Raw genomic sequence first — 16,073 nt, forward strand, 5'->3', positions numbered from 1 at the left:
CCATCTATTTCAACCAACAGAAGGGAGGAAAAAGATACAATCCTATATACACAATCTTATACCCACAGTTGATCCAAAGGAAAGCAAAAACCTCCAATAAAGCATGTTCCAATTTGCTCCTGCAGGGGAAAGACATTCCTTCCTGTCCCCCCCCCCCCCCCCAAGAGGCAATCAGATATTCCCTGGATCAACTTTACCTATAAATATTAGTATCCAGTTATATTATGCACATTTAGGAAAGAACCCAGACCTGTTTTAAAACAATCTACTGAGCTAGCAGAACCAGCTCTTGAGGGAGTCTATTCCACATTTTCACAGCTTTTACTGTGAAGAAACCTTTCTATATTTGAAGATTAAATCTCTTTTCCTCCAGATGTAGAAGTGCCCCCCTCTGGGATTACCCTGAAGTGATTAACTCAACACCATATTCACTATATGGACCCCTTATATATTTGTACATGTTGATAATCTCACACCTTAATCTCCTCTTTTCAAGAGTGAATAAATTCAGTTCCTCTAATCTTTCTTCATAGCTGAGCTCCTCCCAATCCTCTTATCAGTTTGGTTGTCCTTCTCTGCTCTTGTCCAATATCCTTTTTTGAGACTGGTGCCCAACACTGAACTGCATATTCCAGATGAGGTCTTACTAATGATTTGTACAGGGGCAAAATGATATCTCTCGCTCTGCTATCCATTTCTCTCTTAGTACAAGAAAGGATTTTGCTCACTTTGGAAACTGGAGCTTGACATTGCATGCCATTATAAAGTCAATGATCTACCAGAACACCCAGATCCTTCTCCACTATTGACTCCCTCAGCTGTTTCTCTTCCTAGTATGTATAATGCATTTGGCCATTTCTCTCTGTTGAGCAGCACTGCAGCAGTGCACTTTTTCTATCAGTGGACAGATACTAAATTCTGCGGAGAGTGGGGCCCTGTAATGACGCAAAGGGCAAAACTCTGACACTTCCAGAAAGTGTTGTAACTTGTCCGCCTACCGACATTTTCATTTTTTTTATCACAATGATATTCTGCTTCATTGGCCAATAGGAATGTGTGTGAGAAAGAAGAGGGCAAGCAAGTTTTGTCACTACCTGGAACCTTTTACCACTTACACATAACAATCTGGGGATCTCTCTCTTAGTACAAGAAAGGATTTTGCTCACTTTGGAAACTGGAGCTTGACATTGCATGCCATTATAAAGACAATGATCTACCAGACCACCCAGATCCTTCTCCACCATTGACTCCCTCAGCTGTTTCTCCTCCTAGTATGTATAATGCTTTTGGCCATTTCTCTCTGTTGAGCAGCACTGCAGCAGTGCACTTTTTTTATCAGTGGACAGTTACAAAATTCCACAGAGAGCGGGGCCACGTAATGACGTAAAGGGCAAAACTCTGACACTTCCAGAAAGTGTTGTAACTTGTCCGACTACCGACATTTTCATTTTTTTTTTATCACTATGATATTCTGCTTCATTGGCCAATAGGAATGTGTGTGAGAAAGGAGAGGGCAAGCAAGTTTTGTCACTACCTGGAACCTTTTACCACTGACACATAACAAACTGGGGAATAAAATCAAGAATTTTATTTGCTATGAACCAATGTAGACAGTTCTTTATTCACATACTAAGAACAGAGGTTCTCACTATTTCTGTGTGTTCTCTAGCTAGGATTGCCAAGGGATATTGATCCTCCTTGGCTTCTTTCAGTAAAATAATTATCAGTTTTCCTGAAGGAATTGAGATATCAGCAATTATAGAACATTAGATATCAGGCAACATCACCAAAAAGGCCACTAGGGTGCCTAGGGGAAATGCCCTTTTATTAGGATGGCTCCTGCTCTTTTTAAGAAACTCCTTTGTTGGAAGAATCTGTGCTGTCCTTGGCAATCGGTCAGATTTGTCCTTTCGCACCCTTACTCCCATACTCGCAAATTTTTCATGTTTAGTGTTTTATAGTAGTAATTTACACCCACCATACATGGAAAAATCTGTCCCAGATAATTGTGGCCAATGGGAGTTTGGCCCGCGTTCATACAAATTTCTAGGACACAGTGCAGTCTTTGTTTTCCAACTCTTCTTGTGTAATATTACCAAACCCTGAACATCGGAATTCTCACAAGTGATGCTCAAGTCAATTGAATTGCTTACAATACTCAGTTGCGATAGGCTAATTCAGAGGAACACATCAATCTGATATCAGCATGGCCATCTCTCAGATCCACACACCGTCCACAAAGTCTTTAATGCTACAACTTAACCTGAGCAATTCTAGAAAGGTCACAGGCCAACCGCTCTGCACACGTTATTAAATCTATTAGCGGACAATGTCCCAGCGCCACATTGCTCTAATGACATCCTCTGGGCCTTCAAAGTGATGACCTTTCTGTCAGAGCGATATCGCCGAGCAGCTTGTGAGACCAATGTTACTGATTTGGGAACATTGTTAAATTGTGTCAGGGAGAGATGTGGTCAGCCTAAGTATCCCCCAGTTGTGCTGGTGTAATATGGTCTCCAAGGAGAGAAAGGTGACGAAAGGGGTCACCTACAGGAAGATTGGGACGGTATATTGATTTCCGTCTTAGGATTTTGCCGTACTTTTTTGCTTTTTAATTTTTTTCATTATGAGGAATAAAAAGGATAGTGTCCAGCTGGCGCGAGCCCAATTACCCACACTTCACTCGTGACATTTTTACAATCATTATGTGGCTCAGGTCCTTCACTTGGGGGCCTGGTCGGTTGACAGAGAAGATGATTATATTGACTCATAGAGGCTCCGCTTACTGTCCATTCTGTCCATATAATGATGCCTTTACAAAGACGTTCTCAGTTAACGAGCCAGTTTCTTCGCATTTGTTCCAGGTTCTAGCTCTAAAACTGTCACAAGGTGTTTTTCTCTCCCCTTGGCTGTTATTTTTAAGGTTGCAGACCCTTGCCCCCCCTCGCCTTCCCTTTTTTTTATATCTTATTGTTTGCTGTAGGGAAGACGGATAGCTAGGAGGCTATTTAGGTTTGTTCGAAAAAATTTAGACATTTGAAATCTTTTCCTTGCAGCAGTTAAGTGTACCTGTCACACTTTTAAAGTGAAGGTAGCTCTTAAAATGGTTGTAAACCCTTACAACACACTTTGACCTACAGGTAAGCCTAGATTAAGGCTTACCTGTAGGTCCAAGAAATATCTCCTAAACCTACACGGCTTAGGAGATATTTACCGAAAGACAGGCACCACTGTCTCCGGCGCATGCGCCGGAGACAGCGGCGCGCAGGCGCACTGAGCGCGCCACCGTCAATGGCGATATGCCGTGCATGGCGGCTCCTGTGCGCATGCACGGGAGTGACGTCATCGTGGCTTCGCCGAATGACAGCGGCGGAGCGGCAAGACCCACCGAGAAGATGGATGCGCCGAAACTACAGGGGACAGCGGTGACATCGCTGGCTCCTGTGTCAGGTAAGTGACACATAATGAACTACTATGCGATGCATAGTAGTCCATTATGCTTTACCTTTGCAGGGAATCAAAGAGGAAGTAAACTCATCAGGGTTTACTTCCTCTTTAAAAGTCAGATATACAAAAATTTATTTTCTTTTCCACCATTTCACTACAGCATAAACATTCAAAGTGTCAAAGGACACTTTCTACATGTCCAGGGTCCTGGCACTGCTTCTCTAAAACAGCCAGTACATCCTTCCTGAGGACTGGTGCCCAGAATTGGACAGCAAACTTCAGGTGCGGCTGGACCAGAGTCTTGTAGAGCGGGAGAATTATCGCTTTATCTCTGGAGTTAATGTCCTTTTTTGGCATGCCAATATTCTGTTGGCCTTGCTTGCAGCAGCTTCACATTAGTGTTCAACTGGTTACATCAAGCGGGGCAATGCGTTCCGTAAAAGAGCTGTGCATTTGAAATATGTGACATTTTATAAATGTGCCACCATTTAAGTCAGGGGTAGGCAACCTTTTGAGCACAGTGTGCCGAAAAATGTTTTTAAAGAAATTGAGCGTGCTGATTTTATAAGAGAAAAATGTCAACTTCACATTCTCAATCACAAAAAGGATTTTTTATTAAGTAAATGCTGTAAACTACTAGCAGTGAGAAATTACCATCCTGCACTCTCACGCATCAGATCAGCCCCAATTCATGCACCTTCACACCTCAGATCACTGTCCCCCTTGCACAGCTGCCCCACCACTGTACTACTCGGCCCACCTGCCCCACCACTGTAACCCCCCTGCTCATCTGCCCCACCACTGTAACCCCCCCTGCTCATCTGCCCCACCACTGTAACCCCCCTGTACATATTCCCCACCAATGTACCCCCTTTCTTATCTGCCCCACCACTGTAACCCCCCTGCTCATCTGCCCCACCACTGTAACCCCCCCTGCTCATCTGCCCCACCACTGTAACCCCCCTGTACATCTTCCCCACCAATGTACCCCCTTTCTTATCTGCCCCACCACTGTAACCCCCTGCACATCTGCCCTACCTCTGTACTCCCCTGCACATCTGCCCTACCAATGTTCCTCCTTTCTCATCTGCCCTACCACTGTACCTCCCTGCACATCTGCTCTACCGCAGTACCCCCTTGCTCTTCTGTCTCACCGCTGAACCATCTTCTGTCCTAACACTGAACTTATCTTCTCATCTGCCCCACCACTGTATCTCCTGCACATCTGTCCCACCACTGTACCCCCCCCCCCCCTGCTATTCTGCCCCACCACTGTAACCTGCTGCTCATGTGTTCCACTGATGTACCTCCTTTCTCCTCTGTACCCCCCTGCTCCTCTGCCCAACCTCTGTACCCCCCTGCTCCTCTGCCCTACCGCTGTAACCCCCTGCTCATCTGTCCCACCAATGTACCTCCTTTCTCCTCTGCCCCAACACTGAACCCCCCCGCTCATCTGTCCCACCACTATAACCCCCTGCTCATCTGCCCTATCACTGTACCCCCTGCTTTTCTGTCCTACCACTGGACCCCCTTCTCATCCCTCCCACCACTCTACCTCCTGCACATCTGCCCCACCACTGTAACTCCCTGCTCACCTGCCTCCATCAATGTACCCCCTTTTCTCATCTGCCCCACCACTGTACCTCCCTGCACATCTGCTCCACCGCCGTATCACCATGCTCTTCTGTCTCACTACTGAATCACCTAACAAAAAAACTCCTCTGCCCCACAACTGTAGCCCGCTTTCTCATCTGCCCCACCAATGTACCTCCTGCACATCTGTCTCACTTCTGTACCCCCCTGCATTTCTACCCCACCTCTTTTCCCCCTGCTCTCCTGCCCCACCACTGTCGTCCCTGCTCTCCTGCCCCAGCACTGTAACCCCTGCTCATCTGCCCCATCAATACACCTCCTTTCACATCTGCCCCACTGCTCTACCCCCCTCCTGCTTTTCTGTCCCACCACTGAACCCCCTTCTCATCTGTCCCAAAACTGTACCCCCTGCTCCTGTGTCCCACCATTGAACCCCCTTCTCATCTCTTCCACCTCTGTACCTCCCTGCACATCTGTCTCACCTCTGAACCCCTCCTGCTCATTTTCCCCACTGCTGTACCATCTTCTCATCTATGATATGTGTGATATGCAGAGTGGTGCAAGGAAGCAGAGATGAGACACATCTATCTGTCCTGGCACGCTCATCCTGCTGATCCATCTCTCGCATCCAGCCCACGTGCTTAAGTGGGATGTATGTGATGCATGTGATGTGTGGGATGTCACATACAAGCATCTGGAATAGATGTGCAATGATGAGCTCAAGTCAGGGGCATTTTCTGAAAGCAGTGGGCCTGTGTGCAGATCATAAGTTGGGTCCCAGCAGCTGAGAAAAAGGGGTTGGGTATGATTTTCATTGCGCTGAATACTGGCTGTGGCTTAAAGGGACACAGAGTGCCGGGGTTCAGTAGTAAGTGATGCAAAGGTTCAGGAATAATTTTAACAAAATTCCCAGAAGCTCAACAGTAATTCCACAAACCGTCACCCGATTGTGGTTTTCTCAATCAGTAAAATCACTTCTTTCTGAGATTGGTAATGGCAGCTAAGCAAGTCATCTTCCTCCAGATGGTGGACAGGGCTAGCATGTCGTCCTTTTCCTGGAAACAGGGACCACCCACCCAGCAGAACTGCACCCAATCTCTTCCCCATCATAAAAGCTGATGATCGCAACTACAGCAAAGCTAGAGAACCAAACAATGTTTCCCATCTTTTACAATGTGTGGGGGCACAGTGCTTCCCCCTCAGTGCAGGTGTTGGGAATTCTTAGATTGAAATATATTAGTGTCTCACTGACACTTCCCTGCGCTGCTCTGCTGATGGGGAAGGGAGTCGAGTGTTGGCAAAAGAGGCTTTGCGTGTCGGGGGTTGCCTACCCCTGGTTTAAGTGCTGCAATGTGCCACCTCTTTCCCAAGATTACATGCCCCCTGTAAATTGTTGCAAAATGTCAATCTGCCACAACATACAAAAAGTACAAATCAATAGACCGTTGTTCCTACCTTCTGCCAGTAGGTATTCCAGATCTCTTTCTTTGTCAGCTGGACTGCCATTTAGTCTCTGTTTACTACGAACTAGAGATCCCACTGTACTATGAATCATTCTGGGGTTGATTTACTAAAATTGGAGAGTGCAAAATCTGGTGCAGCTCTCCATAGAAATCAATCAGCTTCCAGGTTTTTTTTTTTTTATCAAAGCTTAATTGAACGAGCTTAAGTTAGAAGCTGACTGGCCACCATGCGGAGCTGCACCAGATTTAGTAAATCAACCCCTGTGCCAATAGTTCCCAGTGTTCTGATCAAGGCTGAGTACTGATCAAGCTCCTCAATGTATATAAGCAGCCGCTAATCTCCACAGTCCTAGGTACCCCACTCTTACAACCTAATGCCGCGTACACACAAGCGAATTGTCTGGCGTACTTAGTCCGGCAAACAATCCGGCGGATAGTCCGGCGGACTTTCTACCGAACGGACTTGGCCACACACGGATACACAGAAAGTCCGGCGTTTGCTAGTGCGATGACGTACAGCACGTACGACGGGACTAGAAAAAGGAAGTTCAATAGCCAGTAGCCAATAGCTTCCTTTTTCGTACTTGCTTCTGAGCATGCGTCATTCTTAGTCCGCCGGACTAGCATACTGACGAACAAATTGTCCGCTGAAACCCAAGTCCGATTGGAGTGCAAAACTACTTTCTAAGTCCGCCGGATTGTACGCTGGAAAAGTTAGCTGAAGCCCACACATGATCGAATTGTCTCGAAATGCGTTTTGGCGGACTAAGTACGCCGGACAATACGCTCGTGTGTACGCGGCATTAGATGTACCTGTTGTATATGGACCTCCTACACATGACAGTTCAAAGTTTTTTTGTTTTTTTTATTAGATCAAAGAGGGGCGTTGTTCTCACCTTACCTTGACTTTACTTGCTGTAGACATTGTTCGGTAACTTAGAATGTTCTTAAAGCGGTAGTAAACTCCACTTGGTCATTTTTACCTACAAGTAAGCCTATAATAAGGCTTACCTGTAGGTGAAATGCAGATCTCCTAAACGTGCACTGTTTAGGAGATATTCACCCTGGATGCAGCCAGTTACATCACCGGCACATGCGCTCTGAAGGTTCAGCATACCTTGCCAGACCTTCAAAGCTTCGTGCCTGAACTGAGGGCACGCGGGGAGTGACAGCATCGTGGCTCCGGCCGATCACATAGCCGGAGCGTGCAAACCCGGAAGAAAGACACGGGAAAGATGTCAGCCTTCTTAGCAGTGACAGTACAGCTCTGGAGGGCTTTGTTCCAAGGTGAGTATTTCATAATGTGCTAGCATGCAATGCATACTAGCAAATAATGCCATTGCCTTGCAGATAGTTTTTTTTTTTTGTTTTTTGTTTTTTTTACACAACAACCTGCGGTTTCACAAACACTTTAAAGCGGAACTACACACACAAAAACACGATTTAATTCATTTTTTTAAGCAGAAGTAAACCCATTCATAAAACAGTTTCCTTTCTGGTACGTGCTGGAAATGTAACACTCCCATTGGTTGTGCTCTCAACCAAACTGTTAAACCATCCAATGGCTGATGTCACAACTGATCACACAAGCAGCTTCCTTGACTGAAAACGATAGGAGGGTTTCCTTACACTTTAACATTTAAAGCAAACTCCCTCATCCATCCAGGTCTGATGATTTATGTTGTATTTACTTCCTGGAATCTGGGGATGAGGCACTGTCCCTGATTTGGAACAGTATCCTTCATCTGTCCCTCATTTTGGTCAGATCTATATAGTTGTATATAAAATGGACCTTTTATCTATCAAAAAAGTGTTTTCCAGTGCCAAACCTTCATCCGATTTCGAAATTGATGCATTTGTAAATTCCAAAAGCCAATATAAAGGAATAGTAATGGTAAAAAAAAAAAGCACTTGTGCTTTTAACCAATCTTGTTTGTTTTGTTTTTTTGTACAAATCTCCTTTAAGGGGGCGTGGCAAGGGGTGTGTCCTGTGGCTGCATACTTTTGCTGATAGGTGTTCCTCGTTCCCATCTCAAAAAGTTGGGAGGTAGGTCTGTGTAAAAAAAAAGTTTAAGCCCTTGGACACACGGTCAGACATTCCGACAACCAAATCCGTCGGATTTTGTCCGACGGATTTTGTCCAAAACCGGTGTTGCATACACACGGTCGGACAAAGTTGTCAGAAAATCTGAACGTGATGACTTTTTTTCGTTACGACGGGACTATGTTCAGGCTAGTAGCCAATAGCTTTGGTCTAGGAATTTTATCTGAGCATGCGTGGCACTTTGTCCGATCGGAATTCTCTACAAACCGATCGGATCATGTTGTCGGAAAATTTTATAGCCCAGCTCTAAAACTTTGTCGGTCGGATATTCCGATGGAAACAGTCCGATGGAGCCCACACACGGTCGGATTATCCAACAACACGGTCTGATCGGACATTTTCCGTCGGAATGTCCAACCGTGTGTACAAGGGCTTATACTAGCAAATATAATATACTTTTTTTATCAATTTACTAATGCTAGCAACATAAGGATTACAAATAGTCAGTGTTGACTAAGAGAGTGACATTCCGCTTTAAGTATTGGGGGGTAAAGGACACAAGGAAAGGTCAGTTGTGACAAGTTTCCTCAAGAGCTTTTCAAGCGAGCAATGTTACATAGCTACAGCAGCCGTGGGAGAATCATAAGCATGTGCGCTTTTTTTACAAATTGCTTGGAAGGTAAAATAGTACTTCAATACCTGTGTTTATTCACGTAAGGCTGGACATGTCCTTTAAGCATGGCTTTCAGCATGGCTGGATGTGTCCTTTAAGGAAATAAAGAGAAGTAGAGTTTGAAATCCGTACAAAGCGTAAAACAGAGCTTTGATGAAATAGAGTCTGAGCCTGCTGTCCCCTGTTGTGTTGTTCTCGTTTCCTCCTTGGGAGGCACGATGAACTATACAATAAGTGCCCCGAGCTTATCGATGCTGAAACTCAAGATTTAAATGTACACACTCAGGTCAATCTTAGAAGAAAATTGGTTCCATCAGTAACCAAGACTTCTCTTAATGAGTTTGGGAGGCTGTGAGTGCAGAAGACGTCTGAAGTTTTGAGAGCTGAGCGGCCTCGGCTGGCTCCGTCCCTGTGTAAAAAAAATCTTGGGCCGAGTCCAGGCAGGCTCAAATTCAATTGTAGCAGGTGAAAAGCTACTTTGCATTGACCAATGTCTGTCCTGAGGCACAGAGCAGAAGAAAACACAACTCTCGTTTGGCAGCCAAAGCTGTTTAAATGTGGAGCCTTTAGGTTTACAGTAGTAACAGGAGGAGGAAGTATACAGTCACCACAGGTCATCCCTTGTATTTTATCTCCTGTAGGTACTCTAAGCTGTACGACCCAGCAAACTGGCTCGCCATCAACGCCACAAACGGGCAAGTGTTTACCACCGCCGTGCTTGACCGTGAATCGCCCTTTGTGAAAGATGACATTTATGAAGCCAGATTCCTAGCCACAGACAACGGTGAGTGATCAGACTACCAAACTATCCCAGGGGTGACACCAAACAAACCTAATCACATTTGAGATGTATCTGGAGGTTGTAGATGAAGTCATGCTTCTCTAATAAGGTGGTGCAGAAAGCAATGATAATTTCATTGTTCACTGGTCTGACTTCAGTAAACTCAGGTAAATGCCTGCTGTATATTAGAATACTTTGCATATCATCATATTTTTTTTACTACTTTATTAAACATGTTTGCAAGTGTTAATAAAACTCTTATACCACCAAAAAGGTGACAGTCCAAGTCAGTTCTTAGACTATATAGCTTGTACTTTTCTTTCACTCCAGTAAATGTTAAGACCAGACATGTCAACTCAATTTCATCGCAGCTCGTATCTGTGAGACCTTATACATTTTTCTCAGAGCATAGGTACAGGAACACCAGCCCCTTATCCCCCCCCCCCCCCCCCCCCACTGAATTGCATGGAACAGTAGGTGTGGCCATATTGCAATAACAGTGGGATCATCTTAAAAGGGCAATAAATACCAGGTGTAAATTATGTGCAGAGTTCAGTATTGTGCTATGTACATAGTGAACATAGTCCAAGGGTGCTCTATGTACTGAGTGCAGTTTCAGGGGTGTCTTATGCACAGAATGCAAAGTAAAGGGGTGCATGGTTAAGGAGTGCACTACATACAGAGTGTAGGGTTGAGAAGTACGCTACATACAGTGTGTCGGGTTGAGGAGTGCACTACATACAGAGTGTAGGGTTGAGGAGTACGCTACATAGAGTGTCGGGTTGAGGAGTGAACTACATACAGAGTGTAGGGTTGAGGAGTACGCTACATAGAGTGTCGGGTTGAGGAGTGAACTACATACAGAGTGTAGGGTTGAGGAGTACGCTACATAGTGTCGGGTTGAGGAGTGCACTACATACAGAGTGTAGGGTTGAGGAGTGCACTACATACAGAGTGTAGGGTTGAGGAGTAGGCTACATGCAGAGTGTCCGGTTGAGGAGTGCACTACATACAGAGTGTAGGATTGAGGAGTACGCTACATACAGAGTGTCCGGTTGAGGAGTGCACTACATACAGAGTATAGGGTTTAGGGTTGCAATATGCATAGTGTGCAGGGTTCAGCTGTCACACAGGCTGTCCACGTCTCACTTCCACCGCTCTGACCTCTGCATTTCACCACTCCTCAACTCTGACCTCTGCACCTTTCTCCTCCATCTCCCCACCTTTGCACAACTCTCCCTCCACAGCCCTCCTCTCTTCCACCCCCCCCCCCCCCCCAAAAAAATGTCCCCACATCTCACATACCTGGCCTGACTCTAGTACCTCCCGGAAGTGTAGGCCTGTCTCTCACTGTGAGCAGGGAGCAGAGGGCAAGAGCCAAAGGGAGGCGGTCACATTCCTTTTGAAAAAAAGGGGGGCTGCGAGATCCACATGAAAACGATTCGGACCATAGGCCTTGTGTTTGACACATCTCTTCAATGCTGGCCGAGTCCCCATTGATTTGAATGGAGCTATATACTGAGGATCTCCATTCTTGATATATGACCACATTCATAGCAATATGGACTCAGTGGCCAGTACTGAATATATGTTGGATATGCTGAAAAATCTGGAAGAAGTACAACCAAGGAATTTAGGCAGCTGGGGTCCGAGGTTAGTGTAGCTTAGCTTAGATGGGCTGAGAGTTGGAAATAATTTAGCTAAAGACAGAACTTCTACCAAAAAGGTGTGTCTATATTAGTGTCTTGCAAAAAAGACACTGGCTTTAAGTAAAGTAAATCAGACTTACACCCCCAAGGTTCCATTAATAACCTCCACCCTCAGTGATAGTAAGAAAGCCGCTTCGGGATGAAGTGTTTGGTCAAGTGTCCAGCATTTGTGAAGGACGAATTGAAGATTCCAGGAAATGTTGCCACTTGTTCTGTTGCTTTTCTTGCTTATCACTGGAAGTGAGAATTATAACAAGGCCATGCTGTCTAGCACATACAGTATATAGTAGGTATGACTTTATTGTGAGAAGAAAAGCGGAGAGCTGTGTGAGTGCTGCGAACTCAAGTCTGTTCTTCTCTAGATGTTTTGTTCATAGCAGGTCCAGACAATCTAAAGGCACTTGAGGAGGGATGCTAAACACAAGAATGCAAGCAATATCAGGAGTATGTTTAGATTAATAACAAGAGGCCCAGACAATGTGGTCACACTGTTATGGTTAAAGAGCCGTACTGAATGGGTGATGCTGAGAAGAGGGCTTCTAGCTGTTATTGCCATATTGGCCATTTTTGTCTGGTATTTATTCATATAAGGACAAGGCCTCGTTGTTTTGTGTGTATAGACATTTGTTGGTTACTAAGTAACAAGTAATCAATGCGTCATCATATTCATAATCCTGAGGCTTTCAGCAGGCCTTGGACCTCTTGGCTGTGGAGTAGGAGGGCAAGAATCAGGAAAAGAATGGGGGGGGGGGGGGGGAGAGGACATGCCAAGGTTACAGGCTAGAGTTTCACGTGTATGAAAGTGCAAATGACACCTCCAGTGTATCCGGAATGTCTGATGAGTGAATGAGAGGAATATATTTAAGCTGAAGCTTTTTAAAAGCAAAAGTTATACTTAAGGCAGAACAAAAGTTCATTTTAATATTTAAAAAAATTTAATATTAAACAATAAAATAAAGTCAAGGTGGTATGCAACACCAGATAAACTTGGAAAATACCAACCAGAGAAATGCCAGGAGTGTTGAAGAGGATGTAGGGTAGTAGGAACAATGGCCCACCTGTGGTGGAATTGTTCTAAAATTAAAGAATATTGGAAAGGAATTTTACAAATTATTAAGGAAATAACTAGAGAAACTGTACCTGAAGATCTGTGGATATGCCTATTCCACGAAACAGAGGGATCAGTGAAACAATATAACAAAACATTAGTGCCCTATATGCTTAATGCAGCAAAAAGCCTTATCCCTAAAAGATGGCAAGAAGAAGAAAGCCCCAAAATGATAGAATGGGTTTTGGCTATTGAAGGAACATATTATTTGGAGAGTTTGAGATTTAGTGGGGAAGAGGGAAAAGAGGGATCAATGGATAAATGGGAATGTTGGCAGGAATTTAAGAAGACTTGGCGGTATGTCGAAATAATAACCTAAAAAGAGCAGAGGTAATAAGCTATTAAAGAAGGAAAATATATAGAATTTACCATGACGAGAGGTAGGAGGGGGAGGGGGAAGGAGAGGGATAAAATGTATTGATTGAAAGTTATACATGTTTTCTTTCTTCTTTTTTTTTTTAAATGTGAAATTTGGAATGAGAAAAAATTTAATAAATAAATAATAATAATAAAAAAAAAAACAATAAAATAAAGTTAATGAGTAGCCCAGCACTTTCAAGTTTATAGCACTTGCTATGTCCTTAGAGCTGCTCCCTGCAGAAACTGCACTCCATTGGTCCTCAACCTGGTTGAATGGCGGCCATTGTCATATAAACCACTTCCTATGTGCCTAGACTGCCATGGACATAATTGTTGGGGGTGCGTCACCACCCTGGCCTGGGCTCAGAGCACAAAACAGAAGATGGTGGCATTCTCTGCAATACAGAAGGTTGACCAATGCTGCCAGAGAGGAGGACCCCCAGGACATCACATGAACAGCCAAAGAACTCCTGGATTTAAGGGGTAAACTGTATAACAAGAATTTTTTTTAAAGTGCAGGGAGGCGGGACAGAGCTTTTTTTTTTTTTTTTTTAATTACCTGGAATTCTGCCTCTTTTGAGCCCCTTCTGATTTCATTTCACCAATTAGATACTGAGGTGTACCTTTCCAGAATGACTTCATGGCTAAGCCAAGAGAACTGCCATTCCACTGTCATTCCTTGGGAACAAAGTGAAACTAAGTCAGGGAGGGCACAGAATAGACCTTTTTTAGCTAATAAAGGTAATCTTAAATCTCTGATGAGAAAGTTGTGTGTCTGCTCTTATTGCCTGCCCATCTCTACCCCCCCCCCCCCCCCTCCAAAAAAAAATGCCAATTTCACTTACCATGGTCATGTGATCCTCCAATGCTGAATCTTCTCTTCTTCAGGTGTCCACGTCACTACCCACGTGATGTGGATACTTTCTATTGGCGGGGTCCACTCAGGATCCTAATGCTGTGTACACACAACCGGACTTTTCGAGGGACTAGGTCCGACAGACTTTCGACAGAGTTCTGACAGAGTTCTGACGGAGTTCTGACAGAGTTCTGACGGACTTTCCGAATGAATGGACTTGGACACACACACAATCACACCAAAGTCCGACGGATTCGAACGTGATGAGGTACGACCGGACTAGAATAAGGAAGTTCATAGCCAGTAGCCAATAGCTGCCCTAGCGTCGCTGTTTGTCCGTCGGACTAGCATACAAACGAGCGGATTTTTCGATAGTTCTGGCGGAAAAATTTGAAACATGTTCCATTTCTAAAGTCTGTCGGATTTTTGTAAATCAAAAGTCCGCTGCAGCCCACACACGATCGAATAGTCCGCCGGAATCGTTCCGTCGGACCTTTGATGTCGAAAAGTCCGCTCGTGTGTACGGGGCATAAGAGTAGTGATGTCATTGCATAGGGGACCGCCGGCGAGGGACCATCTGCAGCGCTGGACTAGTGTTTCTCAGCACCTATAAACAGCACAGGACCTGGATGGGGACATGACTGAGTATAACTTTCTTTACAAGGTATGGAAAACTAAAAACCCCACAAGGCAGACTGCCTGTGAAAAAATAAGAGACAAAATTTCACCCCAGAGTACTAAGCAACCATTACACTCAAAAGGCAACCTCTTATTTGATTTTGTTTCCTTTCCTGCAATTTTAGAACATTATAATGTTCTTTTGAAAAATGTACATAAGGGATTATACACCATTCAGTGTTTTCAGCACTTCCTTATTTTAAAAAAATATAGCTTATTTTATTAGACAAAGAGTGCTTTATATCTTTATTCATGCAGAAATTATTAGACGTTTCATAATAAGGAAAAAGCAAAACAGAATGACCTTCATGTTTTTCCACCCCCCTCCCCACAGGAGTGCCCCCTGCCAGTGGCACTGGAACATTGCAGATCCAGCTGATTGACATTAATGACAATGCTCCTGAGCTGGTTCCCAAAGAGGCCCAGATCTGCGAGAGGCTCAATTCAAACGGCATCAACATTACTGCCACTGACGTGGACCGCAAACCCAGCGGAGACCCATTTGTGTTTGAACTGCCAACTGTGCCCTCAACCATTAGGAGGAACTGGACCATTACCAGGATCAATGGTAGGAATAAGATGATGGGCCAAGGTGCTGTGTGAAATCTGTATGTTAAATAAGAGCTCCAGAAATGTGTGTGTATATGTATATATCTATATCTATATATATATATATATATATATATATATAGTAAAGGGAAAAAGTATTTGATCCCCTGCTAATTTTGTACGTTTGCCCACTGACAAAGAAATGTAAGCAGCTGCACTGCAATGGCAACGTTTCACCTGCAGGTGGCATAAATACAATTTGTATTTGCAGATCCCTGTCCAGAGAAAATCTGGACTTGGTGGGATATGGGGAACCCTTTTTGTGGATGAAGTCTCCCCCCCCCATCCCAGCTTTTTATGGAAAATGGAGTATTCATCTCATTTTAATATTGCTATAATTGGAATGTCCAGCAGTAGAAAATGTCTTATTTTGTGTTATTTTTCTTAGGATAATGGAATTATGATAACTCAGAGAAAGAAAACACAATATATAATCCACGCCATTAACAAATGTCCTAAACTAAAACACTAGTTGTAGGAGAATGCACCTTCTGCTTTCAAGTAGACTTTTCCATTGTTTTTAACTTACTAAACTTTTAAAAGACATATTCTGTCCATAGATGATGAGGCTTCACATTGTTCTAATGTCTAAAAGTTACCTATTATACATTTTAATGACGATAAAATTCATTTGCTGATCACTCTTAAGCAGTAAGAAAAAAAAAAAGTATTTAATTAAAAGCTGAACTGCAGGTCACAAAATGGATTTGGACACATACTTTGGGTTAGAGCGGAAAAAGGCTAAGAATCGC

At 44.1% G+C, this 16,073-nt stretch overlaps 1 protein-coding gene across 1 annotated transcript in view; it reads left to right on the forward strand.

The window, feature by feature from the left end:
• CDH4 (cadherin 4) overlaps positions 1-16,073 on the forward strand; it is a 1,072,466-nt gene that overhangs the window by 1,023,007 nt on the left and 33,386 nt on the right. The window contains exons 11-12 of the mRNA XM_077460271.1: positions 9,862-10,004; positions 15,047-15,280. Coding sequence (XP_077316397.1) covers positions 9,862-10,004; positions 15,047-15,280 — 377 coding nt within the window. The remainder of the gene's footprint in view (positions 1-9,861; positions 10,005-15,046; positions 15,281-16,073) is intronic.

The sequence above is a fragment of the Lithobates pipiens genome, unplaced genomic scaffold, assembly GCF_037356315.1.
Source record: "Lithobates pipiens isolate NorthernLeopardFrog02 unplaced genomic scaffold, aLitPip1_a1.2 Scaffold_28, whole genome shotgun sequence".
Taxonomy (NCBI): domain Eukaryota; kingdom Metazoa; phylum Chordata; class Amphibia; order Anura; family Ranidae; genus Lithobates; species Lithobates pipiens.